This window comes from Lutjanus erythropterus, chromosome 12, assembly GCF_056507025.1.
Source record: "Lutjanus erythropterus isolate fLutEry1 chromosome 12, fLutEry1.hap2, whole genome shotgun sequence".
NCBI lineage: Eukaryota > Metazoa > Chordata > Actinopteri > Lutjaniformes > Lutjanidae > Lutjanus > Lutjanus erythropterus.
This window is the reverse complement of record NC_139328.1, coordinates 38,459,807-38,475,672: the sequence shown is the minus strand read 5'-3', so window position 1 is coordinate 38,475,672 and position 15,866 is coordinate 38,459,807. Positions and strand designations below refer to the sequence as shown.

Genomic DNA, 15,866 nt, shown 5'->3' with positions numbered 1-15,866 from the left:
AATGAAAGGTGATGAAGGTGACTTGCTCTGATCAGCTGAATTAGCTTCAACCCCTCCTCCTTCATCAGTCTCTGTCTCCAAGAGTCCACGTCTTCAGAGGCAGGCTCTTTGGGTTTGATTGGCAGTGCGGGGACGCGTCTGACAGGAGAGGGAGGGCGGAGCTTCGCAGGCAGGGGTGCGGGCTCAGGACGAGCCAGGTCACACATCTCACACACTGTAGCAGGAGAGTAGTTCAGATAGGTGCAGAACTGACACACCCACTAGACACAGAGACACACAGACACAGAGAAACAGAGAGACTCAGTGTACAAAATAAACAAAAGTTTCTGTATTAACTAAAGCTATGATGAGTTTAAGTCACATCTAAAGTTGCCTAAATTATGCAAAACAAGGAACTGACATTTTAAAGGGCTATGATAAGCAGCAGGAGTACTGGTGTAGAAAGCTAAGCCAGAAGACCCCTCTGACAAAAACAGCAATTTTACCTTGACCAGCAACTCCTGTGTTTTGTGAGGTAAAATTACTGTTTCCGTCAAAGAAGTTTGGTCAGTTTGAAAAGAGTGATATTTGGCTTATTTAAAGGTAGTTTCCTGTCAGAAAGTTCTGTCAGACAGCAAGGTAAAGTGGTAAAAACAGTGTACACCTAAAATGATACGGAATTTTCTAGGTGTCCAAAATGTTTTGCTGCTGACTCTGTCCACAGCTGTACATTATACTACACTATGGATAAGTACCTCATACAACCATACTCCAAAATCCAAAAATCCAAACTATCCCCTTAAAGGGTTGAACTCTTCACACTACCACACCTACACAAGCCCACACACAGACAGGAAGCTGCTGTTTTGCTTTGATCATTTTTGTTATTTTTTAAAAATAATTCAATGAGACAGAAATGAGAAAACCTAATCACAGAGTTGGGATCTGAACACGGTCTGATGGTTTGAAAAACTTGGCTGAGACACAGATGAAAATGTTATTTTACAACCAAGATAAGATCATAATAATTTCCTAGGAAATGTCCTGGAGATAATGTGATTTGGTACTAGCTAAGAGAAAATTAAAGACATATGTTATATTAATTTGTCAGACATTTTTATCCAAAACCACATGCAAGAGGCTACTTGTTTGTATTTTTCAACCTGGACCCTATTTTCCCATGTTTTTTGTGTAAGTGACTAATAGGAACAACAACTTTTTGAATTGGTCCAGAATTGTGGGAAATTCTGCAGCTGTGAAACAGGCTGCAATGTAACTCTCATGGGCAAGTGCAAACCTTTGAAATGCATCCACTGAAAGTGCTTGTTTTTGCCACTGCCAGGCTCAGATTGTTACTCCACATGTCAGAGAGTTTTATGGAAAGGATCCGTACAGAGACAGAGCTTTTGGTCAAAGAATAATATCCTAATGTTTAACCAAAAACAGCTATGTTACCGCTTTGTTCAAAACCACCAGACTCCATTTACAAAAAGAGTAACTGTATCATTTGACACACACTTCAAATTCAACAAAAACAAAATGAAACTCGCCAAAAACGGTGGTCAAAATAAAAGAGGCTGGACATCAGAGAAGCTGCGGGGAGAAATGGTGTGTATAGCCACATTGTTTTTACTCAGTGAATTAAGACTATTACCAATGCCATATTGGTAAAGGTTTGCTTTGAAAGCTCAACCAGTGACACGGTGATTTTGGGTTGCGTGTAAGCAGGATAGAAACCCCATGTCATGGTTTGGGATTCTTGTTGGTTGTTTCCTGTTTTATTTTGATAGTTTCTGTTCCTCCCTCATGTGTTTTGGTTTTACTTCCTGTCTTTGTCTGTGTTCCCTCCCTTTGTGATCACTGATTATTTTCACCTGTCTCTGATTGCCCTCACCTGTGTCTTGTTTTCTTCCCCTTCCTAGTGTATTTAATCCTGTGTCTTGTCGTCTTTTCTTTGTCGGTTCATTGTCACTCCCTCTCGCCTTGTCTCAGTGCTTGTTTGTTTCCTAGAGTTCTCCTGTATGTGGATTTTTGTTTTTTTTCCCTGCCTGGATTTTGGACCCTCACCTGCTGGATTTATGTAAGCCTTTTGTTCTTTTGGTTGTTAATTAAATATCCGTTTGAACTGCTCCTCTGTGTGGTCTGCATTTGGGTCCTCCACCTTGTTTAAATCGTAACACCCCAAGTCCATGGACTGAATAGGATGACAGGACCATACTGCAACTCATTACATGTATGTCACATACAGATGATGTCAACGTTAGTTCACAACACACCATACATATAAGTAGTTTCAAGCATTTTGGCACTTTAACATTTTAAGAAGCATGTATATATTATTAAAAAAAAAAACCAAACAGGCCAAGAACAAATACCAAGGACATGACCTCAGTGACCTCATGGTTTCTTTGAGTCTACAGGTCAGGGTTCACATCTGGTTTGCAGTCTTTAATTTCTGACAAGGGACCGTTCACACCAGCATCATATATACATATTTGCCTGTAGTGCTACTTGAGTTTTGGAGATATCAGCCATAGAGATGTCTGCTTTCTCTCCAATAAAATGGGACTAAATGGCATTCTGCTATTCTATTTTCTGTTCTGATTTTTGAAAATCATAACCCTGTTCCTAAAGATAATTCACAAACCTTTTTGTGAGCAGCTTCATGTAGGACTAGTAGTTTTGGTAGCTTCTACTGCAGGAAGGAAATCCTTCCTACATGAAACTGCTCACAACAAGGTCTGTAGATTATCTTGAGTAACCATGTCAGGATTTCTGGAAAGAGATGCTGGTTTACAATTTTTCCAACATAGTTTTTGGTGCTTTGAGCACCACAAGGCGAGTGCAATCTAGTCTCATGACATTGGAGAGAAGGCAAACTTCTCTATGGCTGAAATCTCCAAAACTCTGTAGCTCACACCAAAAAATTCTTAAAGGAAAAGAGCACTACAGGCCAGGAGAAAAATGTGTATTTTTGATTTTGGAGTCGACTGTCTTTTTAAGTGTTCTAGTGTTACTAATGTTGTGATAGAACCTTTAAGAGACAGTTTAATCTAATAAGCAGTGAAAAACAAAAGTGAACATAGCTGTTTGAATTTAAAAACTGACAAGAATATAAAGCCTTCAACAAATTCATGATTTTTTTCTTGCTTGATGGATCTGTAGAGTGAAATACAGCAGCAATAAATGATGCGCATGTAAAAAGAGCACACAGGACCTGTCAGAAGTCCAGCAAAGGATTCTTTAGCTGCTTTAATATCAGTTCTACAGTCAAAGTGTTTGTCCTTCAAAGAACCTCTGAGGAGCTGCTCAGCAGACAGCTTTAGTCAGGGGTCGATGTGTTTGTCCTACAGCAGCCATGAACACATATCAGGTGAAGTGAGGTGTCTTTTCTGAGATGTTGCTGCAGAGGACAGTAGCGCTCTAACTCACTCTGAAGGCTGGAGAAGAAATTGATTTAAAATTACTTATTCCAGGAAAGAAAGCCTTTCTGATTCCATTGCCATAATATTATGTTTCACTAAATGAGCAGATTTTATCAGTGTATTATCTGTAATGTCGTCTGACACATGGAGAAAAGCTACTTTAGACCTGTTGTCATGTTAAACTAAAACATGACAATAACACAATAACATAACATTTTACACGAGAGAATAGAGAACCCTCATGTAAAATAAGCAATAACCAAAATAAGATCCATTTTGGCAGAAAAGTGTACATTCATGTAGGATGCCATGACTCACAACAAGAAGCTGAAAAGCTGAAAATAAGACAAATCCAAGAGGGAGGCAAATGAGCAACAGCAGAGAGTAAGACAGACTGAGTTTCTGGTCTGTTAGCTTGTGTTTTGCCTCTTCTTTCAGCTTCATTTAAGCTCATGATCATCTTTTAATTTACTGCAATATTCTGTACCATTCTTTGTCCTACAGCCAATACTGATAATGATATGTTTCCAGACTTCTCTGTTGATTTCCAAGATCATATTTGACATCTGCCTGCCATTTCCCATAGCTAACAAGGCTTCATGTTTGGGAAAACTTGGCAAATTGTATTTACGCACTGATTCTGATGTATTCTACACAAGAGGTGAGATGACGTTCCACGAACACGTTCCTGCCCAGAGAGGAAGTAAACTAACCAGTTCTACCTCTACTCCTATATTTCCTTTTAACATATGAGATAAATAATAGTACATTATTCCTCCCCCCACATTGTTTAGTCTATTTTATAATTAAGAGACAAAAATGAGTTGTAAAAGATTCAATAATTTAATTTTCATGTTTTCCCACCTGTGCAGCTTTCTTAATTCACTGTGTCCATGGAAATGACGATGAATGCAGGCATAAAGGTTTCCTTATGCAAAGAAGAGTCTGTTTAATTTTGTGATAACTTTATCACTGCAGAACTAATAAGCAGGCTTTCCAAAGAGATATTTAGTGCAGCCAGCCAGTGGGAAAAAGTAGCCAGCTGGGGGGTCTGCCCCAGAAAAAAACATTTTCCAAATTTGGTTGCCTCTGCCCCTGTTCCATCATATACACTGATCCTAATATTTTTTCCATACTCTTTTCTTTTCTCCGTACTTATCCAGACCTGAAAGGTGCCACTGGTGTAGTGGTATCATGCAAGATTCCCTTTCTTACGTCCTGGGTTCGATTACCAGGCGGCGCACACATTTTGGGGTGGCACGGTAGCTCAGTTAGTAGAACATACGCCCCACGTACCGAGGCTGTGAGTCATCTGCAGCGGCCGTGAGTTCGACTCCCACCTACAACCCCTGCTGCGTGTTTTCCCCCACTCTCTATCCCCATTTCCTGTCTTCACTTCAGCTGTCCTATCTAAATAAAGGCATAAAAAAATCTCTAAATATCCAGACCTGACAGTGACTAAAATCAAATTTTAACACTGTGTACACTTTATTTATGGGTGCATATTTTCCTACTAGCTTCTTGCTAAGTTCACTGGAGTAAATATAAAGACAGTGTTTAGCTAGTTGTTCTGTGTTTATAATCTTATTTTCCTTACAACTCATACCAAATAAAGCAATTGCTGGAACCTTTTAAAATTAAAAAAGAAAAAAAAAACAATATCTACAGTGTGGCTTTTCTTTTGCCTAGTTTTAAAATCAGTTTAATTCTTCAAGTAAGGAAAACCATCCACTTTTCTTGTAGCAGATATCTAGATGAGTGAGAGCAGTGGACAGCACATCACACAGAGCAGTGAGAATGAGATAGCAGATGGGAACAAGTAGAGGAAAAAGAGAGTCCCGGGATGGACTTCTGGTGGGTAGAACTACACCTTATCAAGTGCTCATCCAACCTGTACCGATAGAGCATGGCTGAGTCACCACAATGCCCCATTTGTCAAAGGACTGGATCCCTTGAGCACATTCTGAGCTGCTTCCCGAAGGCTTTGGGTATCACTATCGGTGGAGGTATGACCAGGTGCTCAAGACAACTGTAGAGTCCATCTGCAGGGTCATTACTGACTGCTTGAGGGCAAAACCAGTTAAGTCAGCCATCTGCCTCATTAAATCAAGAGAGAGGCCAAACAGAACATGCGAGGTAGCACCAGGGCTTCTCAAGATTTGCAGTTGCTCAAGTTCGCACAGCATGTAGCTAAGACCACCATAAGACCTGGAGCACATTGTGATGATGGAGCTCACTGTGCCATGGGAGGAGTGCATGGAGGAGGCCTTTCGGAGATTAAGGGAGAAGTACAATGGTCTGATCAAGGACTGCCATAAGCAGGGCTGGAAAGTGAGGCATTTGCCAGTAGAAGTCAGGTGCAGAGGTTTAGCAGAGCACTCTGCAGGGCTTGGGCAGTACTGGACACGACTGGGGAGAAGTGAAGGACAGACAGCAGAAGAAAAAAAAAGGCTGTATAGAGTCTCAAGGTGACTATAGGTTAAGGGGGCAGAAGCTGAGGTCTGATCAGTTCCAGCTGGGTTGCCTGGGCGAGGGTGTATGATATTCTCAGGACCCGAAACACCTGAAACATCACTGATGATCCGTCCTAACTCAGCATCAGGAGATGTTTCACTTCAACAACTAGAAGATGAGAGTCAAATCTGCATGCAGTCAGCTGCAGCTGGAAAAAATACTGATCAAACGATAAATGCAGGCATTAAGGTTGCCTTATGCAGAGAAGAGTCTGTTCAATTTTGTGAGAACTTTATCACTGCATAACTGGCTTTCCACAGAGATATAGAACAGGCAGCCAGCGGGAAACAGAAGCCAGCAAGGCTCTTTATTTTCTTTCTTACTTTTTTCTCCTTTTGTCCCCCACCCCCCTTTTTTCTCACTTCGATACACTTGGTGTCTGGTCAGTGGTCAACATTTTTCACCATTTCTGACATTTTATGGACCAAACAACTAAACTAATTGATCAAGAAATAATCAAGAGATTAATAAATTATGAAAATAATCATTAGTTGCAGCCCTATTACTAATTTAAACTGAATATATTTGGGTTTTGGACTGACTAACAAGACACTGAAAGACATCACCTTGGGCTCTGCGAAATTTGGAAGGACAATCTTCACTATTTTCTTTGTCTGTTTATAGATGTTGCAGCCGTTGATTAAACATAACAAATAACTTTAGTCTTTGTTGTTATTTGACAACCACCAATACGTTCAAAAAAATTGTCAGGGGCAAGTAAAAACTGACTTAAGGCAAGTAAATTTCTGACCCACTTGTCTGACCAGGCAAGAAAAATAAAACATTAACAGTGAGCCCTGTTTGTGTTAGCATGTTAACTATAGCTTATCAGCAATAAACATGTAGTACAGCTGAGGTTGATGGGATAGACTAAAGCATTAGACAAACTGAAATTCGGACACACACACAAACAGAGTTAACTGACCTGACTGTCAGGGTCACCAGGCATGCCCAATACTGGTGCAGGTGGTCTAGGGGGGTTGATGGGTGGGTGTGATGGGGTCACTGGAGGTCTTGTGGCTAAGCGAGGTCTTTCACACGCCTCACACAAAATACTGCTGGCTGCGTTCACCATGGTACAGCTCTTACACTGCCACTCTGACAAGAACACATGAACACACACACAAACATGTCAGTTTAATCTGCTCACAGACTTATCAACTGTCATCAACCTGGTGGAAAACTATTATTTTGGTCCAAAGGTACCATGACCGTGGTGGCCATTTCTTGCTGTCCTAAGTGAAAAAGCTTTGGCCATCATTACGTGACAATGACAGGGTTAATGATGTTAAAGGTCAGGTGTAATTTTTAAAATAAAAGCTGGTATTCAATAATTTCCAGTAAAAGTGATGGGTGCAGTATTACCAAAAATATAGAGGCTGTTAAAACAGAATAGAGACAAAGATTCCCATCAAGTCAACTTTCCTGTTCCCTCTTGATTTAAATTAGCTGTTAAAGGGAATATTTGGTACTTTTCAGTGTTGATGGGAAATGTAGTCAGTTGAAGCAATAACTTCCTCAGCGCTGCTATACTGACCAAGAAAGCTGTACTATCATCACTGGTGTTAAGGAAGAACTACAGATTATTTTCAGCTGGATTTGTTATCTCCTCCTCTGGGTAGCCAGGGGCATGCTAGATGAGTATTTTTTTCACATAGTGTTATGTTATGACCAACAAAGTAACAGCTACAGGTAATGGTGGCAATACACATCAACATGGACATGGGCCAGTGGAAGCTTGTGCGCAACGCATCCTGGTACATGAAGGCACACATGACTTTGCAAGCAGGAAAACTGTGATCTCTGACTAGACATCCAAATGAAAAGCTGTGAATTTACCCTTTAATGAAGCTCAACACTTCCTACAGGTGTTTCACAATAAAAGCCTTACGTGAGAGTGAATGGATTAAGACCCCTAGAGGAACTGAAAAGGCGAGAGTCTAAGGAGGCCTATTTTCAGGTCCACACTGATGGTTGGAGTCTGTACTAGGGCCCAAAATAAAAAGTACCATTATACATTAAATACACTGTATTATTATCAAGTATTACTTTCATAATTAAAATGACAAACAACATTTAAATGATATACTGAATATATTCCATATTTTGAATTACATATATTACATAATAATGGTTTGACATTAACAAACTGAACAACTGAACAGCAGCAGTAGAAAAAAATGGTCCATTTATAGACTGACATGCTTTTTACTTGCTTACATCTCTCTCTCTTTATGTCACAGACAAAGCAGTAGAATAAAGGAGGAGGACAGCACAAAGAAAACACAGACCAGTGATGGTGGCAGGCTGAGATTCATCTGCTTTAGAGCTGATGGATTCCATGCGAGGGCGCTCACACTCCTCACACAGCACGTCCTGGACTGAGTTGACTTTAGTGCAGTGAAGGCAGCGCCAGGTGGAAGAACTGAAACAGGGGTAGAGGGGCTGTTAGGCTCCTGTATCATCATGTCCTACTTAAAAAAAAAATTATTAACACCAACATTCTAATTCCAGTTTTTTTGGTGAAAATCTATTCTTGAAGGATTTATTTATATGAAATATATTTCATTTCGACAATGTTTGCTTTAACTTTGTATTATTTCTAAACTTGTTCAGTGTAAGAAAACAGCCTTGTCCCAGACAAGAATTCACAACTTTAAACAATTATGTATATATATATATAAAATATTGCTATTATATTCATCTTTGTTTTGAAATAGATTTTTTACAAAAGAAATCCCAGATTTCTGCCAACTCTGTCACAATTTTACAAAAACATGATTTCATCAGACATATAATTGAAGAGTAAAAATCACCACAGCCCTGACTGTCTACAGCCTACAGCATCTGACTGTTTGAGCTTGTTTAGAGTAGAGCTGCAAAAAGTAGTTGAGTAATCGTTTACTAATCGATTATTAAATGAATCGCCAATTACTCTGATAATCGATTAGCGGGGTTGAGTTGTTTTTTAAGAAAAACAGATCAAAATTCACTGGTCAACATTTTTTTTTACCATTTTCTGACATTTTATAGACCAAACAACTAATCGATTAATCGAGAAAATAATCAACAGATTAATCAACTTTGAAAATAATTGTTAGTTGCAGCCCTAGTTTAGAGCAATACAAACTCTGAAAGGAGGGACAGTCTAGGGAGCTCAGTCAGTCAGCCATTAATCAGATTAAAAACACAAACCAGCCTTTCATTTTCATCTCCTCTGCACCAAATTAATGAGACACTTGAAGCCTGCTGTCTAATCCACAGGGGAACCACAACAACGGATCTGCACCAAACCACAGGTGGGGACAGAGGGCAGCGGAGCAGCAGACAGTGACTCCTAACTGTTAACAGTGCTGACACACACACCTGCTGAGAGCTTTTACCTCAGTAGTTAATGTTAAATTATTCACTGTTAAGTTTAATCCTGACTGACAGGCAGGCTGTGGACCAGTGGGATCACACTATTCTCAGTTTATACTGACAGACCTGTTGATCCTGACCTGTGACTGTTCCTGGTTTGGGACGATGATGATGATGATGAAGAAGAAGATGATGTGACAGCTGTTCGACGGTGGTTGGCCCTCTCAGGGTAGGAGTGGTACAGTCTGTCACACTCGGAGCAGAGCCCCTGGAGGCAGGTGAGGCAGTGGGCAGAGATACGGAATATTTCACAAATCGTGCAGTTTTCTGAAACAGAGAACAATAAATAAACAATAAACAACACACTGTACCATACACTGTCACATTGTTTTCTAATGTAATCTGTTACAACACACACCAATTCGCAAATTCAACAGTTTAATTTCTATGACGAACTACAATCTTGCACTGATTTTCTTTTAGCTTAAAAAGAAAATTAGTGCCCAACTGATATATATGTAAGCCGATATCTCTGCCTAATATGGGCCTGTAGAGAATATTTCAGTGTTGTATCAGTATCAGTATGTATATGTTTACCGATATGAAAACTTTACAGAACATATAATATAGAAACAGTGCTTGGAGTGATTTAGATTTAGTACAATGAGGAACATTTATGAGTACTGATGTTTATTTAGCTATTTATTTTATTTTTATTTATTCTTTATAAGGAACAAAGATCCTGTCTATAATTGGTTGGCATATGTACAGTATATGTTAAATTATTTAACATGCTAAATAAAATATTTAATATTCTATAACTAAGTTATTTGTTTAAGAAAACCCTTTTAAGTACTTTTGTACAGTCATATCAGTGGAAAATTAGGACATAATCCACATGCAAAATGTCTATTTTTATTCCTCAAAAATGCACTATATCTATATCTATTGCCATATTGATAATTAAGGAATTTCCCCTTTCCCTAACATAGTTATTGTAATAAAAATCCCATATCTTTTGGGCTCTAAAGAAAACACTGGAAAAACATGCAAGCAGAAAGTAAGAGGTTGATATCTTTCAGTGTTCCTGGTTGGAGAAAAAAATCTATACTCTCCAGCTGCTGAAATAAATCTGCAGTATGTAGTTGCCTGTGGTTGGCTGGAAGATAACAGTGCTAGTTGCTGGTTGGTGGTGGTGTTAGAAGGTTGACTGACTGCTCTGGGTAAATTCTCAGTTCAGGGTGTTGTTGATTGTTAGTGCAGAGTTGCTAGGCTTTAACTAATTCGCTGCTGGGTGGTTCCTCTGGTCTATGGCAGGTTACTCTAGCTTTGTTAGACACTTAATTATTTCTAAAGATCACTTCTCATTATTGGCACTAAAGCTACAGTGATTAGTCACTTAATTCATTAGCTGAATGAAGTAAAACTAATTGTCAACAATTTTGATAAATGAGTAATTATAAAAATATCAAACATTTGCTGGTTCCAGCTTCTTAAATGTGACTATTTACTCCTTTTCTTTGTCATTAATGAAGAGTCTTTGGGGTTTGGACTGCTGGTTGGGCAAAAGAAGACATCTGAAGACTTTGGGGTCTGGGAAATTCTAATGAGTATTTTTTGTACAATTTAAACATTTTATAGACTAATCAACAAACAAAAGATACCCGATGAAGGTCGTTTAGACTGAAACATTGATATTTAATAAAGACAGCGAGACAGTGTGCAGCAGTTTCCCTAACTGTCTTTGAGTTGAATCTTCTTCCAACGCAACTGTCACACATTCAGGTGTGCAGAGATCTTTTTCAATAGACTAAACGAGTGAAAATAGATAGATTAATCAATAATCATTCATATACAGTATTCTTTTTGAAAATTATTTTTCAGAGGACTTTTGACTGCGTCAGTTCAAGGGGTGAACACTCACTGGCAATGAGACATACATGTAAACCATGTGTCTGATTATTCCAAGTTATTCTAGCACAGTCATGATGTGTTAATGTCTTAAAACTAAAATCACTTTTCTCAATTAGCAAAGGAAAAATATGTCTGTGTGCATGTGTGTGCAAACTTAATAATTGTTACAATGGTATACCATCTGTCTGTACAGTCATTAGACACATGCACAAGCAGAATTCAACCCATAGCTAACCAAGACATCAGTGCAATGAACCAGTTGTGTCTCTGCTCACCCGGGTGTTTGTTTGAGGAGGTGTTAAAGACCTGAATGGACCTGAGACTTTGATGGTGGGAGGACAGGGAGGAGTGTCCGTGGCTGCTCTCCCTGGAGGAGCGATGGTGGAGGGGGAAGGCCAGAGACTTGGTCTGCCCATCTGAATGGCCTGAAGAAGAGGAGGAGTGGTAGACCACAGCGTCAGTGTTCAGACCCACATCCTGAGAGGAGAGGACCAGAGAGAGAGGAGAGAGAGCTCACTGGAGGAACTGGGAATACACATCATCATAAACTTCAAAATAAGACACGGTTCATTCAGTTTAATGTAACACTCACATCTCAAGTTGGTATTCAGACTGTAAACAGTGACCAGTGCACAGAAAAGGAAGTCTTGGCCTGGACATTGGCCATTACCCCCAGAGGCTAAATCGCTACCCGTACTGATTAATATTTTTTAAAAGTCTAATTTTGCCTACTGTCAAAATACATGACCACATTTCAGGCAACACCAAACGTAACAAAGAGAAATGTTGGTTACAAACCTGACCGCTTTAGTGTGTTATCTGGTGGTATTAATTAGTGAGGCAGAAGAACATCATTAATCAACATTATAATGAGGACAAGATAAACTGTGCAGTAGTTTGACCTTCACTGCAGCTGTGAGGATGAAATGCCAAACTTACTGCCTGTGATCTGTCACTGTCTGACCGAACAGCCTCATGGAAGTAATATTTTATAATTCATCATATTATAAACTAAGAAAATTCATTATAGTAAGTCATTTGGTGCTTTCAAAGTCATTCTATTAAGCTGAGATTCCATATTTTGTTCGTGTTCAGAGGCTTCTGCGTGATCCCAGCAGAAGGCTGGCACTGTGACCGCTTAAGAAAGTAAACTAGGCCCACATATTTTCTAAATATATTCCCATATCTTATCAATGTTTTAGAAATATTTTTTACTGGTTTCCCATTTTCTATTTCTTGGGAAACAAAACATGGTGTGGTGGTCAAGTACCAGGAATCTCATTTTGTGGGATTAAACACTAGTCGCCAGATAACAGCTGATGCATCCTGAGATGGACTTCAGATAAACTGTATTTGTAGACAGAACAAGGAGTGTGGATTTTGTCCCCTGTCACTTATTTCTGGAGTGTGTGGTTAACATGTTACGGATGTAGGACAGGCATATATAAGAATACTGGTTCTGTCTGCACCTTTGTAGAAGTAGAAGCATGTACTTAATACATACACTATTTGACCATGTTTCTACTGTCTATATTGTTTATATCATAATTAATCAGTATTATTGTTGTTATTATTAGTTGTAGGAGTAGTAGCAATACTAGTAGCAGTAGTATTACATAGTATATTACACTGGTATACTGTATATACATACTGTATTGTGAGCAATGACTGAATAAAAAAATACTACTACTACAATTCTTTGAACTCTACCTTGTGTCTCAGTGTAGGAATGACTCTCTCATAGAACTCAGGGTGGGGATGAGCCTCCTGCAATTAAAGTAAAACCAAAAGTTAACAAACCATGACAGCTTACTGATTCACCATCACACTGACATCAGTATCACTAAGTGGCTGATTCCATTTGCACCTGTTTGCTACTGTTACCTCCAGGATACAAACATGAGCAACTTGCACAATTTTAGCAAGCTGAAAACATTGAATTAGACATTCACACTTACACATACCCCTGAAGTATACTGAGCCTCATTCACCAATATCTTCTTATATTTTTCCTTAAATTTGTTTTAAGAAAATTCCTAAGAAAAGTCTAGGTCAGATTACTGAAGGTGATTTTAAACCACAGATTTGTTCTTGTCTGTGTTCCTATAATGATGAATACTATTGTACTTGAGAGGGCCAACTGTTCCTAATTAGCATAAGTAAACCCCCACCAATGTCATATAAGGGCATGAGATGGCAGTGCACACAGAAAACACACATATAAGAGTTGAGAGAGAAGTCAAATATTCCCAAACAAGAATCGCATGACAGTGGAGTGTGTAGCTACAGCAGCATTCAGAAATGTCATTAATTTAGAACACAACACAGGTCTGAGCAGTGATCCTTGTTTTACTTTGGCGTCACGAAGAATTAAACCATGTTTTTGCTAGAGAGGAGAGATTAAATTTAGTTCATTTGGCCAGCAGTGTGCCATTCTTGACAGTATGAAATCTTTTTTGAGGCACTAACAACACCCCCCCCAATCCAAAAACCTAGTTGATATTTGATATTTTCAAGCGGGTAGAAATTTTCTTGTTCTGTTGTTGCATGCCTTCAATGACATATTCTCACATGGTGCTATCACACAAGAAACTGTTCTACAACAGTCTAAACAACACTGTAGAGTGGTTCCATGGTGTAATGGTTAGCACTCTGGACTCTGAATCCAGTGATCCGAGTTCAAGTCTCGGTGGGACCTATTACAAGGCCTTGTGAGCTGTCAGGCCAACTTAAGAGTCTCCTTTTGTGAAGGCATGTTAATTGAGGTACCAGTGTGAGACCTCAAAAAACTCAGTGGTCACTCTGTTATGATATTGACCTGAAAGGCCTTTAACGTGACAGTACGGACAGGGTCAGAAGCAGTGAAAAAGTTTTGAGTTACTTGATGGTTGCACACTTCCACAATTCTGTCTCATCCTCACAATAAAAATGAGGTTTCACCAAGATTTGAACTCAGATGGCGGCATCTGGAGTGTAGAGTACTAATCATTAAGAGGCTAGTACAGTCCATCAGAAGTGCTTGTGGCCCAGTCGAATAGCTTAGGAAATCCTCTCCCCCCACAGCTTTTTGATGTCAAATTGGGGTGAGCTATGTCCAGCCATTTCTGTAACTTTGCCTCAAACACCTCTGGGCCTGATTACTTGGATAATGTGGGCTAAAGACCTGATCTTCAACAGAAACACTAGCCAAAGAGTGAGCTCACCATATAGCATTGGTTAAATAAGCTAATTACATTTACAGGCAGTAAAAGTTGCTTTTCTACAAAGTTAACCACTTTTGTCACTGGTTGCAGACTATCTAGTGTCATATGCTCTGTATAACATATCATAAATCAAATGTGCAGTGTTGTGTAGTAGTTCCAGCACCCCCTGTGTGGCTGTGTCTAGGCAAAGATTTGCAAGGTAAGCCATAGACATGCACTGTTGATATTGCAACCTAATCTACCAGGAACATGCACTTACATGCATGACCAAATACAGCTTCTTACTGCATGACACTGCAGCAAAAATTGAGCTGTGACATATCATCGCACTCTTACTAAATCATTCTACATGGTAACATATTTACTGTACTCGCTGATATTTATGGAATTTTCCACTAAAACTGGACTTTATGCAGTCAGGATAGTAGAGTGATCCAAGGTGCTGTGCTCAGGTCATAGTCTCCACTGGAGGCATGGGTTCAAATTGGTTCACTCCTGACTAATAGGGTTTTTGCACTTTAACCATTCAATACTGGCAAAGAAAATTGAGAAATTCTCAGTACGTTAGGAGACAGGCGTAAGGACAAGTGCAAGGGAACAGTATCTGTCTGTAATTCTGCTTTCTGACACACTCATTCAACTTGGTTCATTTAAGCAGTCAGTTGGTTTGGTAATGGCATTTGTAACCCTCCGCCTGTGCAGCATTCAGAGATGTCAGTAATATCTAAGCTAAACAACAAAGGTCCAAGCAGTGATCTTTGTGGTATGCCTGTTACTTTCACAACATTCAGATTTGATATGAACATGGTGACCTGTTGACTCCTCTTTCATAAATAAGAATTAAGCCATGTTTGTGCTTGAGAAGGGAGATTAAATTTAGTTCATTTTGACAGCAGGATATCTTCTTTTGAAGCCTAAAAATCTCCAACAACATTCCCCCCATGCAAAAACTTTTTGATATTTTCAAGCTGGTAGAAATGTACTTGTTCTGTTGTTGCATGCTTTAGTGACATATTCTCACATGATGCTATCACACAAGAAAGTGTTCTACAAATCTCAGCCATGCTGTACAGTGGTTCCATGGTGTAATGGTTAGCACTCTGAACTTTGAATCCAGTAATCTGAGTTCAAGTCTCAGTGGGACCTGAGTCAAGGCTTTGTGGGTTGTCAGGCAAAACAGCAACACAATGGTCTCGTTTAGTGGAGGCATGTTTATTGAGATACCAGTGAGAGATCTCTGTCATGACATCACCCTGAAAGACATTTAACTTGATACTATTGACAGTGTCAGAAGTGAAATGTTTCTGAGCTACTTGATGGTTGCACACTATAAATTCTGGACATTGAGTTCACTTTGAAATACATTTTCAACCACATACAAAATAAAATCTGTACAATTTAGAGACTGTGCAAGTTCAGAATGAGTGAGCCTTGCTACTGTCATCCACAACGATGTATAAGGTCTTTTCCT

The 15,866-nt window shown here is 39.3% G+C and overlaps 1 protein-coding gene and 2 non-coding genes across 4 annotated transcripts in view; 2 read left to right on the top strand and 1 right to left on the bottom strand.

Moving 5' to 3' along the window:
* The window catches only part of rnf31 (ring finger protein 31), a 50,325-nt gene that overhangs the window by 27,478 nt on the left and 6,981 nt on the right, over positions 1-15,866 (bottom strand). For both annotated transcript variants that reach the window (XM_084732823.1, XM_084732822.1), the window contains exons 5-10: positions 12,903-12,959; positions 11,468-11,669; positions 9,419-9,605; positions 8,210-8,343; positions 6,844-7,016; positions 27-260 (exon numbers count right to left, since the gene is read on the bottom strand). In XM_084732823.1, coding sequence (XP_084588949.1) covers positions 27-260; positions 6,844-7,016; positions 8,210-8,343; positions 9,419-9,605; positions 11,468-11,669; positions 12,903-12,959 — 987 coding nt within the window. The remainder of the gene's footprint in view (positions 1-26; positions 261-6,843; positions 7,017-8,209; positions 8,344-9,418; positions 9,606-11,467; positions 11,670-12,902; positions 12,960-15,866) is intronic.
* Positions 13,819-13,890, top strand: trnaq-cug (transfer RNA glutamine (anticodon CUG)). The gene has a single exon. It is a non-coding gene; the product is annotated as a tRNA-Gln (tRNA).
* On the top strand, positions 15,470-15,541 carry trnaq-uug (transfer RNA glutamine (anticodon UUG)). Its single transcript has one exon. It is a non-coding gene; the product is annotated as a tRNA-Gln (tRNA).